Source organism: Charadrius vociferus, unplaced genomic scaffold, assembly GCF_000708025.1.
Source record: "Charadrius vociferus isolate BGI_N301 unplaced genomic scaffold, ASM70802v2 scaffold303, whole genome shotgun sequence".
Taxonomy (NCBI): domain Eukaryota; kingdom Metazoa; phylum Chordata; class Aves; order Charadriiformes; family Charadriidae; genus Charadrius; species Charadrius vociferus.
This window is the reverse complement of record NW_009647756.1, coordinates 2,368,431-2,384,390: the sequence shown is the minus strand read 5'-3', so window position 1 is coordinate 2,384,390 and position 15,960 is coordinate 2,368,431. Positions and strand designations below refer to the sequence as shown.

Sequence of the window (15,960 nt, the reverse complement as noted above, 5' to 3'; positions counted from 1 at the left end):
GATCCCTCTGCTCCACTCATGCGAAAAGGAACAAATGCTGCACAAATGCAGCTCAGCCTGTATGGGCAAGTAAGCAGGATGGGGGAAAACAGCCTGGCCTCTTCTAAATGCCGCAGCCCAGTCAGAGAATTGTTCTTCTCAGGAGGATCTTGCAGAGTATCTATTTCTAGGCTAGGTTGTCCTTTCTGGTTCTTTGATGTACTGCTGACTTTGGCACACAGACTGACTAGAAAGCTCAGACATCATTGTGCATTGGCAGTCATGGATCAGCAAAATGTTCCCTTTCTGCTTTCCTGTTACACTCAAAAAAAAGGAAAAAGATTAAGTGTTGTGCAAATATTTGCAATGGAGAAAGTCCTAACTGCACGACAGATTTTCTTGTCCAAGAATATGACAATGATGACAAAGTGGCCATTTTTTCCATCAAATAGATTTATATCAACACCTTTAAAACCATAGGACTTTGCAGGATTCACCTTAAAAAGAAGGTTCACTGCTGACATAGGAGTGTTATACTGAACTCCCAAGCCTCACTCCTAAAATACAAATTAGCAGAGTTAACATTAAGCAAGTGTAAAACTGGCTATTCCTCAAGCTGAATAAGGGCATTTACAGATTCCTCTCACTTAGTGGCTGATGTCAGAGATGACGAATTTAATCTTAGGATGGAGGGGTGGTGGTGGAGGGGTGGTCTGCCAGCCTCTCCAGCCGTAATACCCCCTAATAGCCTTGAAGGAATTGTAATTGTGAACTGAAACAGCATCTGCTTAACTGTCATCCTAGCCTCGGGAATGGAACTTTTTGCTCGTTGTGATGGATCATGAGAAAGACTACAAAGAGCGTGAAGATGAAAACAAAGTGAGATTAAAACCATTATATACAACCTCCAAGACACAGCTGCCCATACTCCTAGTGAACTCAAGGAAATATAAAAGCCAAAATGTATTTGACGTTCATGATCTACTTTGGCATGGGAATATTTTTCATTATTATTATTATTATTATTATAGAAGATGGATTATTACAGATTATTCAGTGAGAGGCAAATAAGTTCCAATGCTAAGCACACTGACGAGGCAAGGAGCAAAGCCAAATCTAACCAGAACTGGTAAAATCTACTCTCTTCTTACCGGGAAGAAGGGGACAATTAGTTCAGCTGCTATGACTAGAACAGATTACAGCACTGTCTGGGCTTTGCCTTAAATGCCCTGCTCACATTAGTGGCACAGCTGAGCCATCCCTGGGTTTGGAATAGGAGCTGCTGTCCATGCTATAAGAAAGACTAGAAACTGTATGGAGGTAATTTTCCTCAGAGGAAATCAAAGGTCTTGCAATAATTTCCTTATTTATTTAAGTGGTGCTATAAGGATTAATTTATGTTTTTTAAGCACTTTGAGAATATAAAATGCAATATAGGTGCTGCTGTTGTTATTTGTCAGTTATTTTCTACCTCTGGATATCTCGCAAAAGACTGTAGTCCTGTTGTGTTTCGCAGAAACAGCAAATGCTATAGATTCCCTCCTGCATCACTTTTACTTTGGAAAAAAAATGGAAATGTTCGGCAGAAATTTGCATGATACGTACAGATAGAGTTAAAATATTTCCACAGAAACTCCACAGCTACATAAACTGAACTGCCTAAACCAGCAGTGCTTCAAACTAACAGTAAGTGTTGCAATTTCTTAGTTTGCAATGGGCCTAACTCTGCCTGCAAAGATCTCTATGGAATAATTACAGGCCAGAGACACTAATCCCTTACACTTCTGTGCCAGACTTGTAATTGCGATCATATATTACCATTCCTTGGAACACGTATTCAATAGGGTATGTAATAAAGTAAAAATCCTAATATTAAAAATAAACTCAAGATGATGCCGTGATGCCAAAGACATATTTTTCTCTTTTGAAACACAAGAAAATATAATGTTGCTCATGACATTTGTACGAAAATTAATGAAAAGGAAAAGTGGATTTATAAGCCTTGAAATGTATTATTCTTTTCTTTGCCTTCTGCTGCAGGTTAATTACTTTAAATTTTTCCATCAATCATTTTCTGATTTCCAACTCTCTTATATTCAGTTTTAAACAAAGGATAAAAATTTCAGGAAGGTCAGTGGTCTTCTGCTCTTTGTAGTTCAGACATAAGTTATACAAATAAAATAAGGAAACCTCCTTATTCAACCAATGACCATACACTGAATGGAATTTGTTTCTATTAACTATTTCCCTATGTCTAATAACTCATCAAGGAAATTTGAAGTTGTTGCTATTTGTATCATTTTCTAGTTATTAATAAACTTTGTGTAATAATACGATCTTCTAGAAGGTGTAAATGAAGAAAGATTTCCTTTTTCTGACATCAAAGTAGAAAATCTCAATTAACATAAAATACAAAAAAATCAAATCATGGCCCCCTTGATGAAGAAGCCATTTATCACCTGAAAACTAAAGTTTCTGGGAAAAGTCCTTTATTTTCATTGGAAATCGGCCCTACTAATAGCTAGTTAGGAGCACCTGCACATTAAAAGAAAGGCAACAAAACAGTTTTTGCTAGAAAATCACCTTTGTCTATTAAATTTCTAAGCATTAATTTGGACACTGTGGATAGACCAGGCAAGATCATCCATGGGAATACCATCATAGCCAAATACTCACTTTACCTCATTACTGTATTTTTGTCACTCTGATTAGCACTGCTAAAAATTGGAAAAAAGAAGAAATACAACCCATCTCTGAGCCCAGTGTGGGTGTTTTAGGTGGGAAGGGCTGCAGCAGAGCAGAATCAGGGTAAATAGCACAGGAGGAAGGGAACAGTCAGGTGCCCTAGTGATTAAAAAAAAAAATCAGTTTTGAAATTATAACATCTTTGGTCTGTGTTGTAAACTCTGCGTACAGCTGCGGTTGGCAGGTCAGACAACACAAACACCACGAAGTTTTTGCATCAGTGAAATCAGTTTGCGTCATAGGAATATTATACTGATTTGAGGGAAACCCCCACAAGAGAAACACACAGTACAGGAAATCAGGGAATTGAGGCTGGTGAACGCACAATAATTTGGACCTTTAGATGCTAAACTCTTAAGAAACTGGCTGTTGTTATATTACAACAACTAAAATTAAAAAGGCAAAATTAGAAGCATACAGGTCTGCCTATCACATTTGAAAGCCATAACGAATCCCAAAGGATAGAGCAGTCCTTCACGGGACTGGAAAAGGATGTGCCTCTTTGAGATACAACTGCTCCCTGGACCCACCCCGATGTGGTGCGGCTCTCATCTGCCACACAGTAGAAATCTGCCGTGTGCAACAGTTCATTTACCTTTCTAGAAAAAACAACTCAATTCAGCAAACTCCCAAATTCACTTGATGCAGCTGCTCTCAACCCCCTTGTTACAATTTAATGAAATGTGCTGACTGAGCTGTTTCATAGTAAATATTAGTTATAGCAGAACTCTCCTCCCAAATTGAGTCTTTTAGGAGTGAGAGGATTCTACAGCACCGTAGCACTGACACAGAATTGCCCATAACTCACAAATAATAAAATACCATCTGAGGGCACAGAGGTTGTTGCCATCAGAAGCTCCCTATGGAATTGTAAATCATTTGAACAAAGCTTACCCTTTTTTGAGAACTTCAGGCTGAAATCACTGTATATACAGAATCCCAGTGTCTTACACAGCGTACGAAGACTATACCTTTAGCTCCTTCATTTAACCTTGCTTCACAAATGAGTGAACCCTGAGCAGGCTGTTCTTTCTGGATGAAAATAAGAAAGATGCCTCAAAAGCACTGGCAATTTGTCTTGGAGGAAGTTTAAACCTTTGGGCTACTAGCTTGCCAACCATCTGATAAGCCATGAGTATTAACTGTGAAATGCAGTGTGCGCTGAAGTTCAGTGAGAGATGCTATGGGAAAAGCCAGTGAATGGAATATTATTTTGGGGGAGTGTCTGCAGGTCCAGCGCTTTGCCCAACACACAGGTTATGTTATTTCCGTCACTGTGATTAAAATATGAAAAATACCGAACATCCTACAAATTAAATTAACTTTCAGCTCTACTATACGTGTGTTCAGTAATGCAGCAATGTGTCACCTTCAGAGACACTGCAGTATCTGTAATCTAGTGTTTCTGTGAAGTCTCAGTGCCCCTGGAAGTGAAGTTTTTCCCCATGAGAAAACACCGGGAATGTAATTCAAAGGTTGCTGCTCAGAGTAGAAACATTTTGCTTAACAAAATGTACCCATCCCATTGAAAAAGAGAAAGCCAAAGGCAAGCAGTATACTTTTAACCCACACAACACATGTTGAAATGAGTCAATCTTAACTCTTTGTCCCAAACATTTTTTTCTAAGTGAATACTGTGAATGGTCACTTGCAACATATGTTACTCTTTGACTGTGTAAACTTCAGACGTTGAAAATAAAATGTTATTTTGATGTACAACTCTTTTCTGAGTCTTGGTACATCACACTCAGTAAACATTTTAGAAAGTTTTATAATTTCCTGAATTCTCAGTGCTTAAATGAATAGAAAAAAATTTAAATTATTATTTGTTTTGAACTGAAACAACAATGTTTCTTTGCAATGAAAAAGAGGCTGTTGGACCATTGCTCTGTTTTTCTGTCAACATCAGAAAGTCTCTCCTGTGGATTTTAAGGTGTTTAGCCCAGTTGAGTTCTAGATGTCCCAAACAATGACCTTTCCCTGATTCATTTCAAACACTAGTTGAACTCTTAATATATTAGCAATTTCTGCAAGATATTCAAGTTTTGCTTTCCCTGTTTCACTTTCAGCTCCTTACTTATATTGTTAGAACCATTAAAACCATCTCCTCCTTTCAATGGATGCCCTTCACATACCTACATTGTGTTATAAGCTACTGTTTTCTATCACCTTCATGCCCTTTTCTTTCAGCTAAAGTTTAAAACATCTGTGATTGAAGTTGATACAATTCAAGTACCTCACCTTAGACAGAACTGATACTGTGTGAAGGACTGCAACAGTGCTTAGCAGAAACTAGTCATTCTTCCATATAATTTATCATGTTGTTCTTTTCCATTGAGGATACAGCCCCTTCGAGGATTTCAGGACTTCTTGCTGTGCTTAAAGCTCAGTTGCCATGCACTTGTAGTGTGTGGAGACATGACCACAGGACTGTTTCCAAGCTCTTGGCAGAGAAAAGCAGTGGAAGCACCACCTCTGGGAGACATTTCTTGCCTTTCACATCATCACAGTTTGGCAAAACCTCCTCACCTCTCTAGAATCCTCAAACTTGTCTTGGATTACAGAGGTCCCACAGAGTTTGTCTGTACCACTGATAATGCGGATTCATTACTTCTCTGGGAAGCCATATTCACTTTTTCTCTCAGAATCACCAGAGTGATATTACTTTAAACACAGGCAGGACAATAAAAGCAAGTTTTTTTTTCTAATAAGGCAAAGAGCTACAATCCTGATTACAAAATTGAAAACATATTTACAAAAGAGAAACACATCAAGAAAATACAGTCGACAGACGTGACATTTTGAGTACTTTTGTTTTCCACCTTTTATTGAGTTTGTCAGTTGTAGGTGTGGCAAGATGTTTTAAATCTAGAATTATTTTCAGCTCTTTTTAACCTATTATTTGTTCCTCTTTTCTACCTCCCTGTCTGTTAAATAAAGAGCCTCTTTCAGCTAAATATTATACAAATCACTAAAACCAACCAAACAAACCAAACCAACAGCCCCTTCACGTCTTTCCTGTAGGTCCCCTTTAGGTACTGGAAGGCTGCTATAAGGTCTCCCCAGAGCCTTCTCTTCTCCAGGCTGAACAACCCCAACTCTCTCAGCCTGTCTTCACAGGAGAGGTGCTCCAGCCCTCTGATCATCTTTGTGGCCCTCCTCTGGACTCGCTCCAACAGGTCCATGTCTTTCTTATGTTGGGGGCCCCAGAGGTGGATGCAGAACAAAAAATTCTGGGAGTATGACTAAAGGAGCGCCTTTTCAGGGAGGATATGCTGTGGACCACTCGCTATATGCCAGATATTACAAGTTTTATGGCTTTTGATTTCTATTCACTATTGCAATATAAAAAAGTTCATTTTATACACAGTGCACGGCTATCACTAAATAACAAACATGCTTTGTTAAGAGGTAGCTTTGAGCCACATTCCCATTATCCTTCAAAGTATCACCAGGTAGCACTCCTAGAAATCACTAAATAGAACTGCAGCAGCCATGTGTAAGAACATACTGGAGAAACAAGCCTCTAAATATTTCCGTTCACAGATATGTGAAGTCAGCTGCAAATTAATTATATGAATGACATTTTCCTGATTCTGAAAATGAAGTTATATTAGTTATGGCTCTTTTGGCTGATACCTTTTGCTTTGCTGATCCCTCACTGTTGCTTTGTGTTGATTTAAATTTTTATCACCACAATCAGGGAGTTTGAGCCCTTCTCTGAAAGGGAATCTGGCCTAATGTCACTTTGAGTCAGTAGCTGATACCTCAAAGAGAGGCAAGGAGTCCTCAACAAAAGCACTCGTTCATTTCTGGAAGTATCATGTGAAGGTAAAATTTAACACAGAATAAAGGCTACTGACACGCTGGGCTCATATGAAGGACTGCTTGAACTGAAAATGGAATTCCCTCCATCCGTGTTTATTCTCCTTTTACATTCCCCTTCTCTGCCTATGGCATGCAGTGGCTTTGAAGGTAGGCACACTTGCACATAAAGGCAAACAGTAAGCCACTACCAACAAATGGCAGGAAAGTAAAGTTAAGCTCAGAAGAGAAGGGGGAACACTACAGAAACGGGATTTTATAATCTCTATTCATTCAAAAGTACCATCTAACCCCAGCTATGGTCAAACATAGACTGCAGAACCCACGCTGAGACAGCTGATTAGAAAGAGCCTCCTCTACATGAGGGCTGATCAGCCGAATTCTCACAAGAGTCAGTGGGACTTGAAGATGGTTCAAAAAGGGAAAAGACCACATCTTTCCTTGTTCACCCTACCAGGTGTTCGGCCTATATACTGTCAAATTAAGAATTTTTCCACCCTGCTGTTGCACCTGCAAATGTTTCCTTATAGAAATGCTGAATCTATTTTTTGAACATTGTTAACCTATATGTCTCAATAATATTTAGTGGCAGTGAATTCTGCAAATTGATTAAATGCTTCATCAAAAAGTTATTTGTTCCTTGTTAACTGCTTGGAATTTGATATTTTTCAGTTGCACCGAGTGCCCCTTTTTAATCTCATATTATGTATCAAGCAAATTGGAGCTGCCTTTCAAGAGGCTGTTTGGGAAGGAGGATGCAGGAGGAGTTATTTGTTTTTTATAAATCTCGACAGAGCTTATGCTGTTCTTCTCCTTTCCAACCAGAATAATTTCTCTTCAAATGGATCTCCTGCCCCAAACAGCTCAATGCTGTTAATCACTTGCATTTGCCCTGGAATTTGGCTGAGTAAATGGACAAGGATGACCTTAGTTTCAGCCTGAACTATGCTAATTGCTTTTGCAATGGGTTCAGTCCTATATTTTCCACACAAACAGTAACTGAAACAGTCAGTGAATAAATAAAATAAAAGAACTTCAAGATTAACACCTGATAATGTGAAAGGCACAAGACTGCAAAGAAACTTTGCTCCTGTAACTCTCTGGGGACCTTGCGACATACAATTAGAATAACAGAGAGCGCTTTTTGTAACAAGGATCTGAACATCAGGGGAATGCGATGATGTTTCAGCTCCATGTAGCTGTAATATGTGCAAATAGAATTGCAGATTAAACAGGAAAAAAACAACCCTATCTAACAAAGCAGTTATTCTGCTGAGGCCTTTAGGTGACATTTTAAACCACCGGTGACCATGGAGTATCCAAAGGAAATAAAAGATAAAAAACTTATAACAAGCTTGTTGTTCCATTGAAGGGTTCTGGAGATATCATCAAGCTCCGCTGGCAACAAAAAGAACTAACAAAGTGAAAGATAAGACTGATGTACCCACATAACAAGCCTGTTATTCCATTGAGAGACTTCTGCTGATACAATAAACCAGGAAAGCTGAGTTAAGGTGGTTTGCAGTTTCAACAGAATCCCACATTATGTCAGTGCAGTTCTTCTACCTGACTGCATCTTTAATACAGAGGCATCCGGAAAAAATGAACAATTTTTTTAGGGTTTTTTATTATTATTATTTATTTTAAAAGTGCAACACAGAGCTTATTTTGTAAGTTGCCTATTACATTTCTAAATTAGAAACTTCAAGCTGAGTGAACCGTCTGCAAGCGTGAAGAACAATTAAGCAGCACAGTTGAGCTAGCACTTTTAGTGAAAAACCTGGCTTCTCCTCACTCTCCCGTTGCTGTGGGCCTCAAAGGCTTAAGATGAAACAAGCCTATGGTAAGGCAGTTCCGAAAGAGAGAGAGCAAAAGCTGGAATTACCTCTCTGCCAATGAGGACTAACAAAGGCCATGTCAATCTGTTGGATGAAACTGGAACCCAAGTGGTATCTGAAATGGATGCTAACAGCAGGGAGGGGAGAGAAACCTGTACCAAGAAAGTGCAGAGCAGGAAACTTCCTTCAGGAACGAGCAGCAGAGGAGAAAGAATAGAGCAAATCTTCTTCCCACGGAAGAGGCAGATTATTGCTGCTGACGGCCAAACGTGGAAGTGCTGCAGTAAAAGGGAGCCGAGCAACAGGGACTGAAAGCAGTGCTCAGGCTGCTCAGTTTTTATATTTCTAAAGGTTTTTGTATTATAGCCACTCAGGCCATCAATCACAACTTTATTAAACCACGAAACAGATGTCAGATCAATGGCTGCATCGGAAACATTTTGAATGACAGGCTGATGATGGAACAATTCCAGCCTCCATACATTATTAAACACATACTAATGCTACTCTTCCAAAGCTACCCGTACAGACTCACTCACTCTGTGCTCCCTTTATGGTACCTTTTTTAATAGCAGACCTAATTGTAGATGAATATTACATAGGAAAAGCAGGACTTACTGTAATAAATAATAATAAACTAGTAAACAAAAGAAAAATTTCAAGGTTAAAACTGATTGTCTGTCTTCACATTATGCCTCCTGGCATTAAAATTTTGTTTTAATACAATTGTAGGAGTTGAGGCTGGATTGTCAGCCTCAGACAGACTATTCAGAGTTATCACATTTTTGCTGTAATCTTGACATAATTTGAGCTTAGGTTTTCTCTACATATTTGCCCACAGCTAGCCCAGCCATGTAAATGCTTTCTGCTCTTTTTAAGTGAAGATGTATGTATGAAAAATACATATAAATAAGGCAGAAATCACCCCTTCTGGCAGATTCTCTGCTTAAGTCCAGATTTCAGGCAGATTTGGGGAGGTGATCAGAGCAGCACACTTGCGTCTCAATTAATCAGTAATGTAAACTGTATTTTCACTGGCAGAAAACAATTTGATTTTCACAAAGACAGAAAGGAATTATGTTCTTGGTGGATGAGACACAAAGCACAGTAACTGGGAGATGCAAATGCTGTACGAAATTCTCGCACAGCACAGGAACACAGGGTTAAGTTGCCACAAACTGCGGACGATTACCTCCTCTCTTTCCCCGGTGCCGTATACCCTCCTTTGACCTGGAATATTTGCTGCAGATGTATGTTTTCATGAGGTGGGCAGTGAAATCAAGTAAAGACGGATTTGCAGCTTTTCACTTGGCCTGCCGTCTTGATAGCCTTAGTGCATCCTCTTGATTAAGGGGTGCTTAGTATACAGCAGAGGTGTCTGATTTTATGCAGACAATTCAATAATAGATAAGAAATAAGAATGTTAAAAAAGTCAATAAAATAAACTTAAATATGCATTTGCAGGGGGTTTTGGAGAGAAAGGAAACTTCCTGTTCCTTTTCATGGCAAATGCTTTCCTGAACAAAATTCTTTGTTCTTTTTGGGGCCAGTAACTGAAGGCTTCCCATAGCAAAAGGGGAAGGCAGCTGGCTGTGAAAGGGGGTGTTGGAAAATTGATCTGTTTTGGCTACTGAATTGGATGTTTCCAGCTGGAAGTTAGCAGCGCTGCCAGCATTTAGCCAGAAATGCCCCCCTTGGCCTGGTGAGTAAATAGTCAAGTGCAGGCAGGGATGGAGGCAGCTGCCTCTCGAATCCCCACGGGGATTTAATGTGTGCTTCAGGGCTGAAAGATCAGAACTAAAATCCAGTTTTTGGTGTCAAGGCAGGAATTGGCATAGGTCACTCTTACTCAGGTAACTCGCCTCACCAAAGGACTAAAGAGTGCTTCTCTGTGCAGGGTCTCCCCTCTGGAACGGCTCCAGCCTAGACAGAGTATTTTAATCTTTTAGAGAGCATCAAAAGCCAGAGTAATTCCCACAAGATACAAGGCATGCATAAGCCCTTAAGCTATTTCTCTAGCTTCCTCACCAGAGGATAGACTTTCTGTTGAAGTAATGTTTTAGAAACCCAGCATTCATCCTGAATTGGGCAAGTTTGGAAGTGGGTTTGAAGTCAACTCTCACGTAAGTGACCACAGAGGTCTGTTTTGGCTGAAAAATATACTATGCTAATTAGTAAAATGGTTTGTCTAAGGAAGTGAATGTATGAAAGCCTTTTAATAAAAACTGCTTTGCATACTGCAAGCTTTTAAATTAAATTGAGACAGAGTTACAGCCAACACTGAGCAGAATTGTTTGCGACTTTTTGGCTTGATTGCTTAAAAAAATGGGGCTGGTTTCTTGAAAGATAGCTGGTGGCTCTTTATGCCACCCTGTGGCACAGTTTTAAGGATAAAATTAAAAAATATGTTCATAACAGAAATGTATAGTTTATGTCTTCTATCTCCCATAAAACTTAGTCCTGCTGAGGTACTCACAGTAGCATGGTTTAGACTTGGCTCAATTTGTCATGGCTTTATGCTCTCAATGCTCCTCTCTCTGGACTGAAATTCAGACTTCAGAATAAATGAAGTAAAAATATCTCTAAATAAATCATATCTCTAAATAGGTTGTCCATTTTCCCCACTTTTTTTTTTTTTTTTTCTGTAACAGAACACTTTAGGAAGATTCAATTTCAAGTCAGAATAGACACATCCAACAAAACTGGCAGTCCAAATGCTGAACTTCTCCCTTTAGTTCCTGACAGGAGAAATTCCTGGTGAGCTCTGTGATTTTGCTGCTTGCATGAGGACTTTAACTGAATATGGTGCTTACAGTGTTTTTACCAAAGAGAAATCCTGTATGTGATAAAATAGGGTGTCATTTGAGATTTATGAAAAGCTTATGGATATTGTAACACACATCAATCATTTACCCTTTCTTGCTCTTTAAGTTTTCTGTAAATGAGTTAGGAGTTTTAAAGATAGCAAACATAAACCTATATGGTATACCTCTGAATGTATTTCAAGAAGTTGTCAGGGAATGCTGTGACCTTGAAAGATAAGACTGTGTAAAGAGCTAGGAAAAGGAAGGAAAGACTTTCTTTACTTTCAGTTGCAGTAAAATAAATTCAGGATCTTATTACCCTCCATGAGATCACCCACTGCCTTTCAGAGTCCTTCCTCTGCCTCCCCAAATGGATTTGTTACTATGGATTTGTTACTATGAGCATTGTAATAGTTGTCTTAAGTCAGAAGAGAACATTAGCTGGGAATTTTCTAGTTTGCATTAAAATTGTGAGAAAACGAGCACAGAAGACAATGTCTGCAAGAGTCATGGAAATTAAAATGACAGACAGAAGGAAAAATTCATAGGAACTGCCCAACAGCAGAACTAGAATTCATTTTCCATTTTCTTTTCTTAATTTTTAAACCCAGTTTTGAATCTCAGGAATTACACATGCAGACGTTCTCACTAGTCCTAGTATTTACTTCAATTTCATCTCTTCGGAGGGGGAAAATGTTGATATTAACTTTGAAATCTAATTCCTACTTCTTTTGATTGTTGAATGAAACATTTAAAATAACAGGAATAAACAATGAACCAACATATTCAAGTTTCCTCAGAAATAAATACAGAAGCCTCCGATCTCAACAGAGGTTTTTTTTTAAAGGTGGAAAAGACACTAGTTAGAATTAAATTCAACAGATAAGAAAAAAGGAGAGGGAGAGAAGAGAAGAGGAATAGGAAGAGAAGACCCAATACAGTGAGTTAAATAACTTTGTAAGGATGCAACTTTATTCACTACCTTATTCAATTAAAAAAAAAACAACAACCAAACCCCGAAGTTGGAAAACTGTGTTCCTATAGATTAGTATCGAGTAGTACAGTGGCAAAACAGAACAAAAGATTGTAAATGCATAATAGATCTTTCATGTAGTTATTATATAAATAATACGTGTGCTAAAGACATAAAAGTGTAATGTTTATGCCTGCATTTTCGTAAAAATATACATGTACATGCAGCGTGCACACATTCACGTGTCAAACCACCATGTATTGTGTGTAGGTTGTTGTATTTTAGGAACATTTCAGAAAGTTTTAATAACTTTTATTAACAGTATTTTTTGCCCTTCTCTGACTCTGGGAGAATGAATTGAGTCTGACTTACACAGCTTAAAAAGAAAATAATTGTTGAAATATGCATGTTTAAATATAATATACTGGAAACACAGCTGACCTTGGCCCAAAATCACATTTCTGAGCCTAGAGCAAACTATGTAGCTGGCTGCTATGGTTTAGAGGTGAACAGTGGGTCCTACCATGAAGCCAGAACTCCCATTTCCCAGCAGTATGAAACTTTCTAGATTGACAAGCAAACAATTTCTGATTAAAACTCAAATTTATAGAGGGGTACTTCCATGTTTACATGAGAATTAGTACGGATAATTCCTGCTAAGTACAGAGCAGGTTTTGTTCACCTACTGCTTTACTACTTATACTACTTTGTTATTTCTTTTCTATAATACCTAATGCTGACTGTATGATGGTTTTAGAAACATATCTGTAGATAAATGTTTGCGTGACATAGCGATATGAGGATATTGTTTGTGTAGTACATCATGTTTGGGTCATGACCAAAGGCACTTTGATATGTTTGCCCGGACAGGGACAGACATCTCTGGACATGGCAAAAAACCAAAGTAACCCACGGCAATATTAAACGGCACAAAGGTGAAGCACTAAAAACCCAAGAGTAATAAATTACCTTGGGAAACTCAGTAAGCACCAAATGTTTTGCAATATAGCAAGTAAATAGTATAATCTATGATCTTACCGTTCCTGTTGTGCCCAAGGAAAGGTGGTTCATCTGTTGGGTCAGAGGGCCCATCATGCTTGCTGGCTGCATTGACATAGTGTGGTCCATTGTTGGTGTTATCACAGCACCCTACAAACACACATCATTTACACTTCAACATTTCACTTTTAAAAAAAAAAGCAGCATTCTCTAAATGAGTGAACCTGGCTGAAAACTTGACATGAATCTTAAAAGAGACTAATATATCTGTCAGAGGAAATATGTTTTGTTCCTATTGACAACCAAGCTACACACATATATTATTTGTACTACTAATGAGGCCATTTTATGTCAGTTCCAATTAAGCATCATTTTTTACTTCATTGCTTCTGACAAACAAATGCATATGTTCTTTCTATGATGAATGCTACTGTACATTGCAAAATGCCTGTCATTTCTGTTTTTCCATATCCTATATAGAACAATCTTCAGACAGAACACATATGTCCCCAATTTTCTCTGACTTCTAAAACCTTCAGTCTCGGAGATCTTCAACCTATTATGGTAATTATTTCAGATTTTTCCAGTCCCAATTAAGAACCCTTACTCATGACATTTTATAGCTGATTAAGTAAGACCAGCTATTGACAGTGAGTTTGGTAGTGACACCCATTTAAAACACATACACAGCATTTAAAAGCATTTTTCTTCTCTGCATGAAAAACAAAGACATTAATAACAAACAGCATACTAAAGCAAGAACAAGACTTTGAACAAAAATGAAACAAAAGACATGCCAGAAGAGCTTAGGAGAAAGCTTCTTTGCCATTTGTATTCCTTGGTTTTTGCTCTCCCACTACCCGAGGTCCCATGTTGGTAACCTCATGCCTTAGTGAGGTGTTGAATCTCTTCAGTTCTATGGTGTAAAATGTTATTTTCTGTGTTTTTTCAATAAAGTAATTCAGAAACAGAGTGGTCTGCTCTTGCAGATAGTGAAATAAGGGGATATTTCCAGCTATTCTTCATATGAAATAATAGCCCTGCTTTGTGCATATGTATGTTTGTGTGCACACGTTATAAATTTACACAAACAATCACAACATTACATCTGCTACAAAGCGTGGAAAATGTGGATGAAAGTATTTGTTAAAAAAAAAAGGAAACTGTCATTTTTTGCATCAAGATTACTGACAAAATCCACCTATAAACAGGAACTTAAAATAAACTAGTTCCAGAAATCACAGCACAGCTGTTTTTAAGTGTCTGTCTCACATTTATGTAGAGCAATGTGACTGCATTGCCAAGGATCTGATTAGAAGCAAAAGATTTCAAATTTTCGGTCGCAAATAAAAAATGCTGGGGAAGTACCAATTCAATTTTTTCACACCTTCCAGCAGTATTTTGTCTATGCACATCCTATCTGAGAAGTATAGATTCTGCAGTCTCTGCAAACTCTTTACTTGCATGCAATGGTAAAGAGGAGGTAGGCTCAGCTTGGTCAGTCCTCTTTGTAATGCCCTCAGCATATGAAATACACGCGCGCTTGTTTTATGTCACATAATGGATTACGTTTCTTGCACTGACAAGAGTCCCTGGAGAAATTTGGCAAATTACAGAAACTAGCCTCCACAGAATATCTGTCATGATTCCAAATAAACACTTACAAAACAAGCTGATCAGTGTGCAAGTATCAAACCTGCAAAACTTGTGAACACTTTAGCCTCTTTCTTGGCTATATTAGTTTGCACTGCTTTACGTAAGATTAACCCATTGATTAACTCATTCCAATGAACTACCACAGTGCTAACCTTCTCCTTGTTGGCACAGGTCCTGACAAATCAAGACAGTCACAGCCTTTCACAGCGAAATTTCTTTCAGCGTAATACAGTAAATATTCCATTCAAAAAGCCCTTCTTTCTTCCTTACATGACATTCTTCTCTTTCATGCTGCTCCTCTCTTTTTGCTGAAAAAATATCTACCCTTATGCTGGAAAAGCCCGAAAGCAAAACCGCAGGGCATACACTCATTCAGCCCATTCGGCAGCTCCTGTATAGTAGATGCAGTGCAAGAGTCTGAAGTAGCACCATGCCCAAGGAAAATGATGTTCTTGCTGTATGTTCAAAATCAGCGGCCTGGGATACCACGCAGCCAACGGGATCTTGGGGTTTGGACATCCACCTGCACTTTTTAGTTATGGTAAGAAATGGTAAGCTTTATGCTCAGAACGATCCAAGCCACAAACCAGCATTTTTACTGTACCAAACCATAAACGCTCAAACCAAATTTGTCAACTGGTAAACAGTTCTCAGTTCCCTCTACGAGCAGTTTTCTCCTTTGGCTTAGAGATGGAGAATTGCCTCAGGGCTTTCCACGACAGACAAGGTGAACTCCCACTTGTGATATGTGATGGGGTAAGCAGAAACTCGTACCCGCACCACAGCTTCATGCAGCCCCGCGCTGCCAGCAGCAGTGGCTGTCATTAATTTAGCATGTCCCAAAGCCTTAAAACACCCAGCTTTCTTTGCAAAGATGTTTATTGTAAAGGTATGGTTGGAGGAACTTGCTGTGATTACAGATGTGACAGACTGATAGCTATTCCTGTGTATAAATTCAGGAACCTGGAAATGAAGAAGGGGCAGCGGTGAAGGAAGTCTTATGATTTAGTGTAGCAAACACAAGCGCCAGGCACACAGTGGAAAAATCTGATAGCAAATGTCTTTCAGCAAATAAGTACGCAAGGCAGGTTTTGCAAGTAAACTGTTTAAAAAAATATGGACTGGAGAGAAAATATATCAA

The 15,960-nt window shown here is 38.6% G+C and overlaps 1 protein-coding gene across 5 annotated transcripts in view; it reads right to left on the bottom strand.

Annotated features, from left to right (window-relative positions):
• Positions 1 to 15,960, bottom strand: part of RBMS3 (RNA binding motif, single stranded interacting protein 3) — a 343,935-nt gene that overhangs the window by 16,846 nt on the left and 311,129 nt on the right. For all 5 annotated transcript variants that reach the window (XM_009882163.1, XM_009882167.1, XM_009882166.1 and 2 more), the window contains one exon: positions 13,203 to 13,313. In XM_009882163.1, coding sequence (XP_009880465.1) covers positions 13,203 to 13,313 — 111 coding nt within the window. The remainder of the gene's footprint in view (positions 1 to 13,202; positions 13,314 to 15,960) is intronic.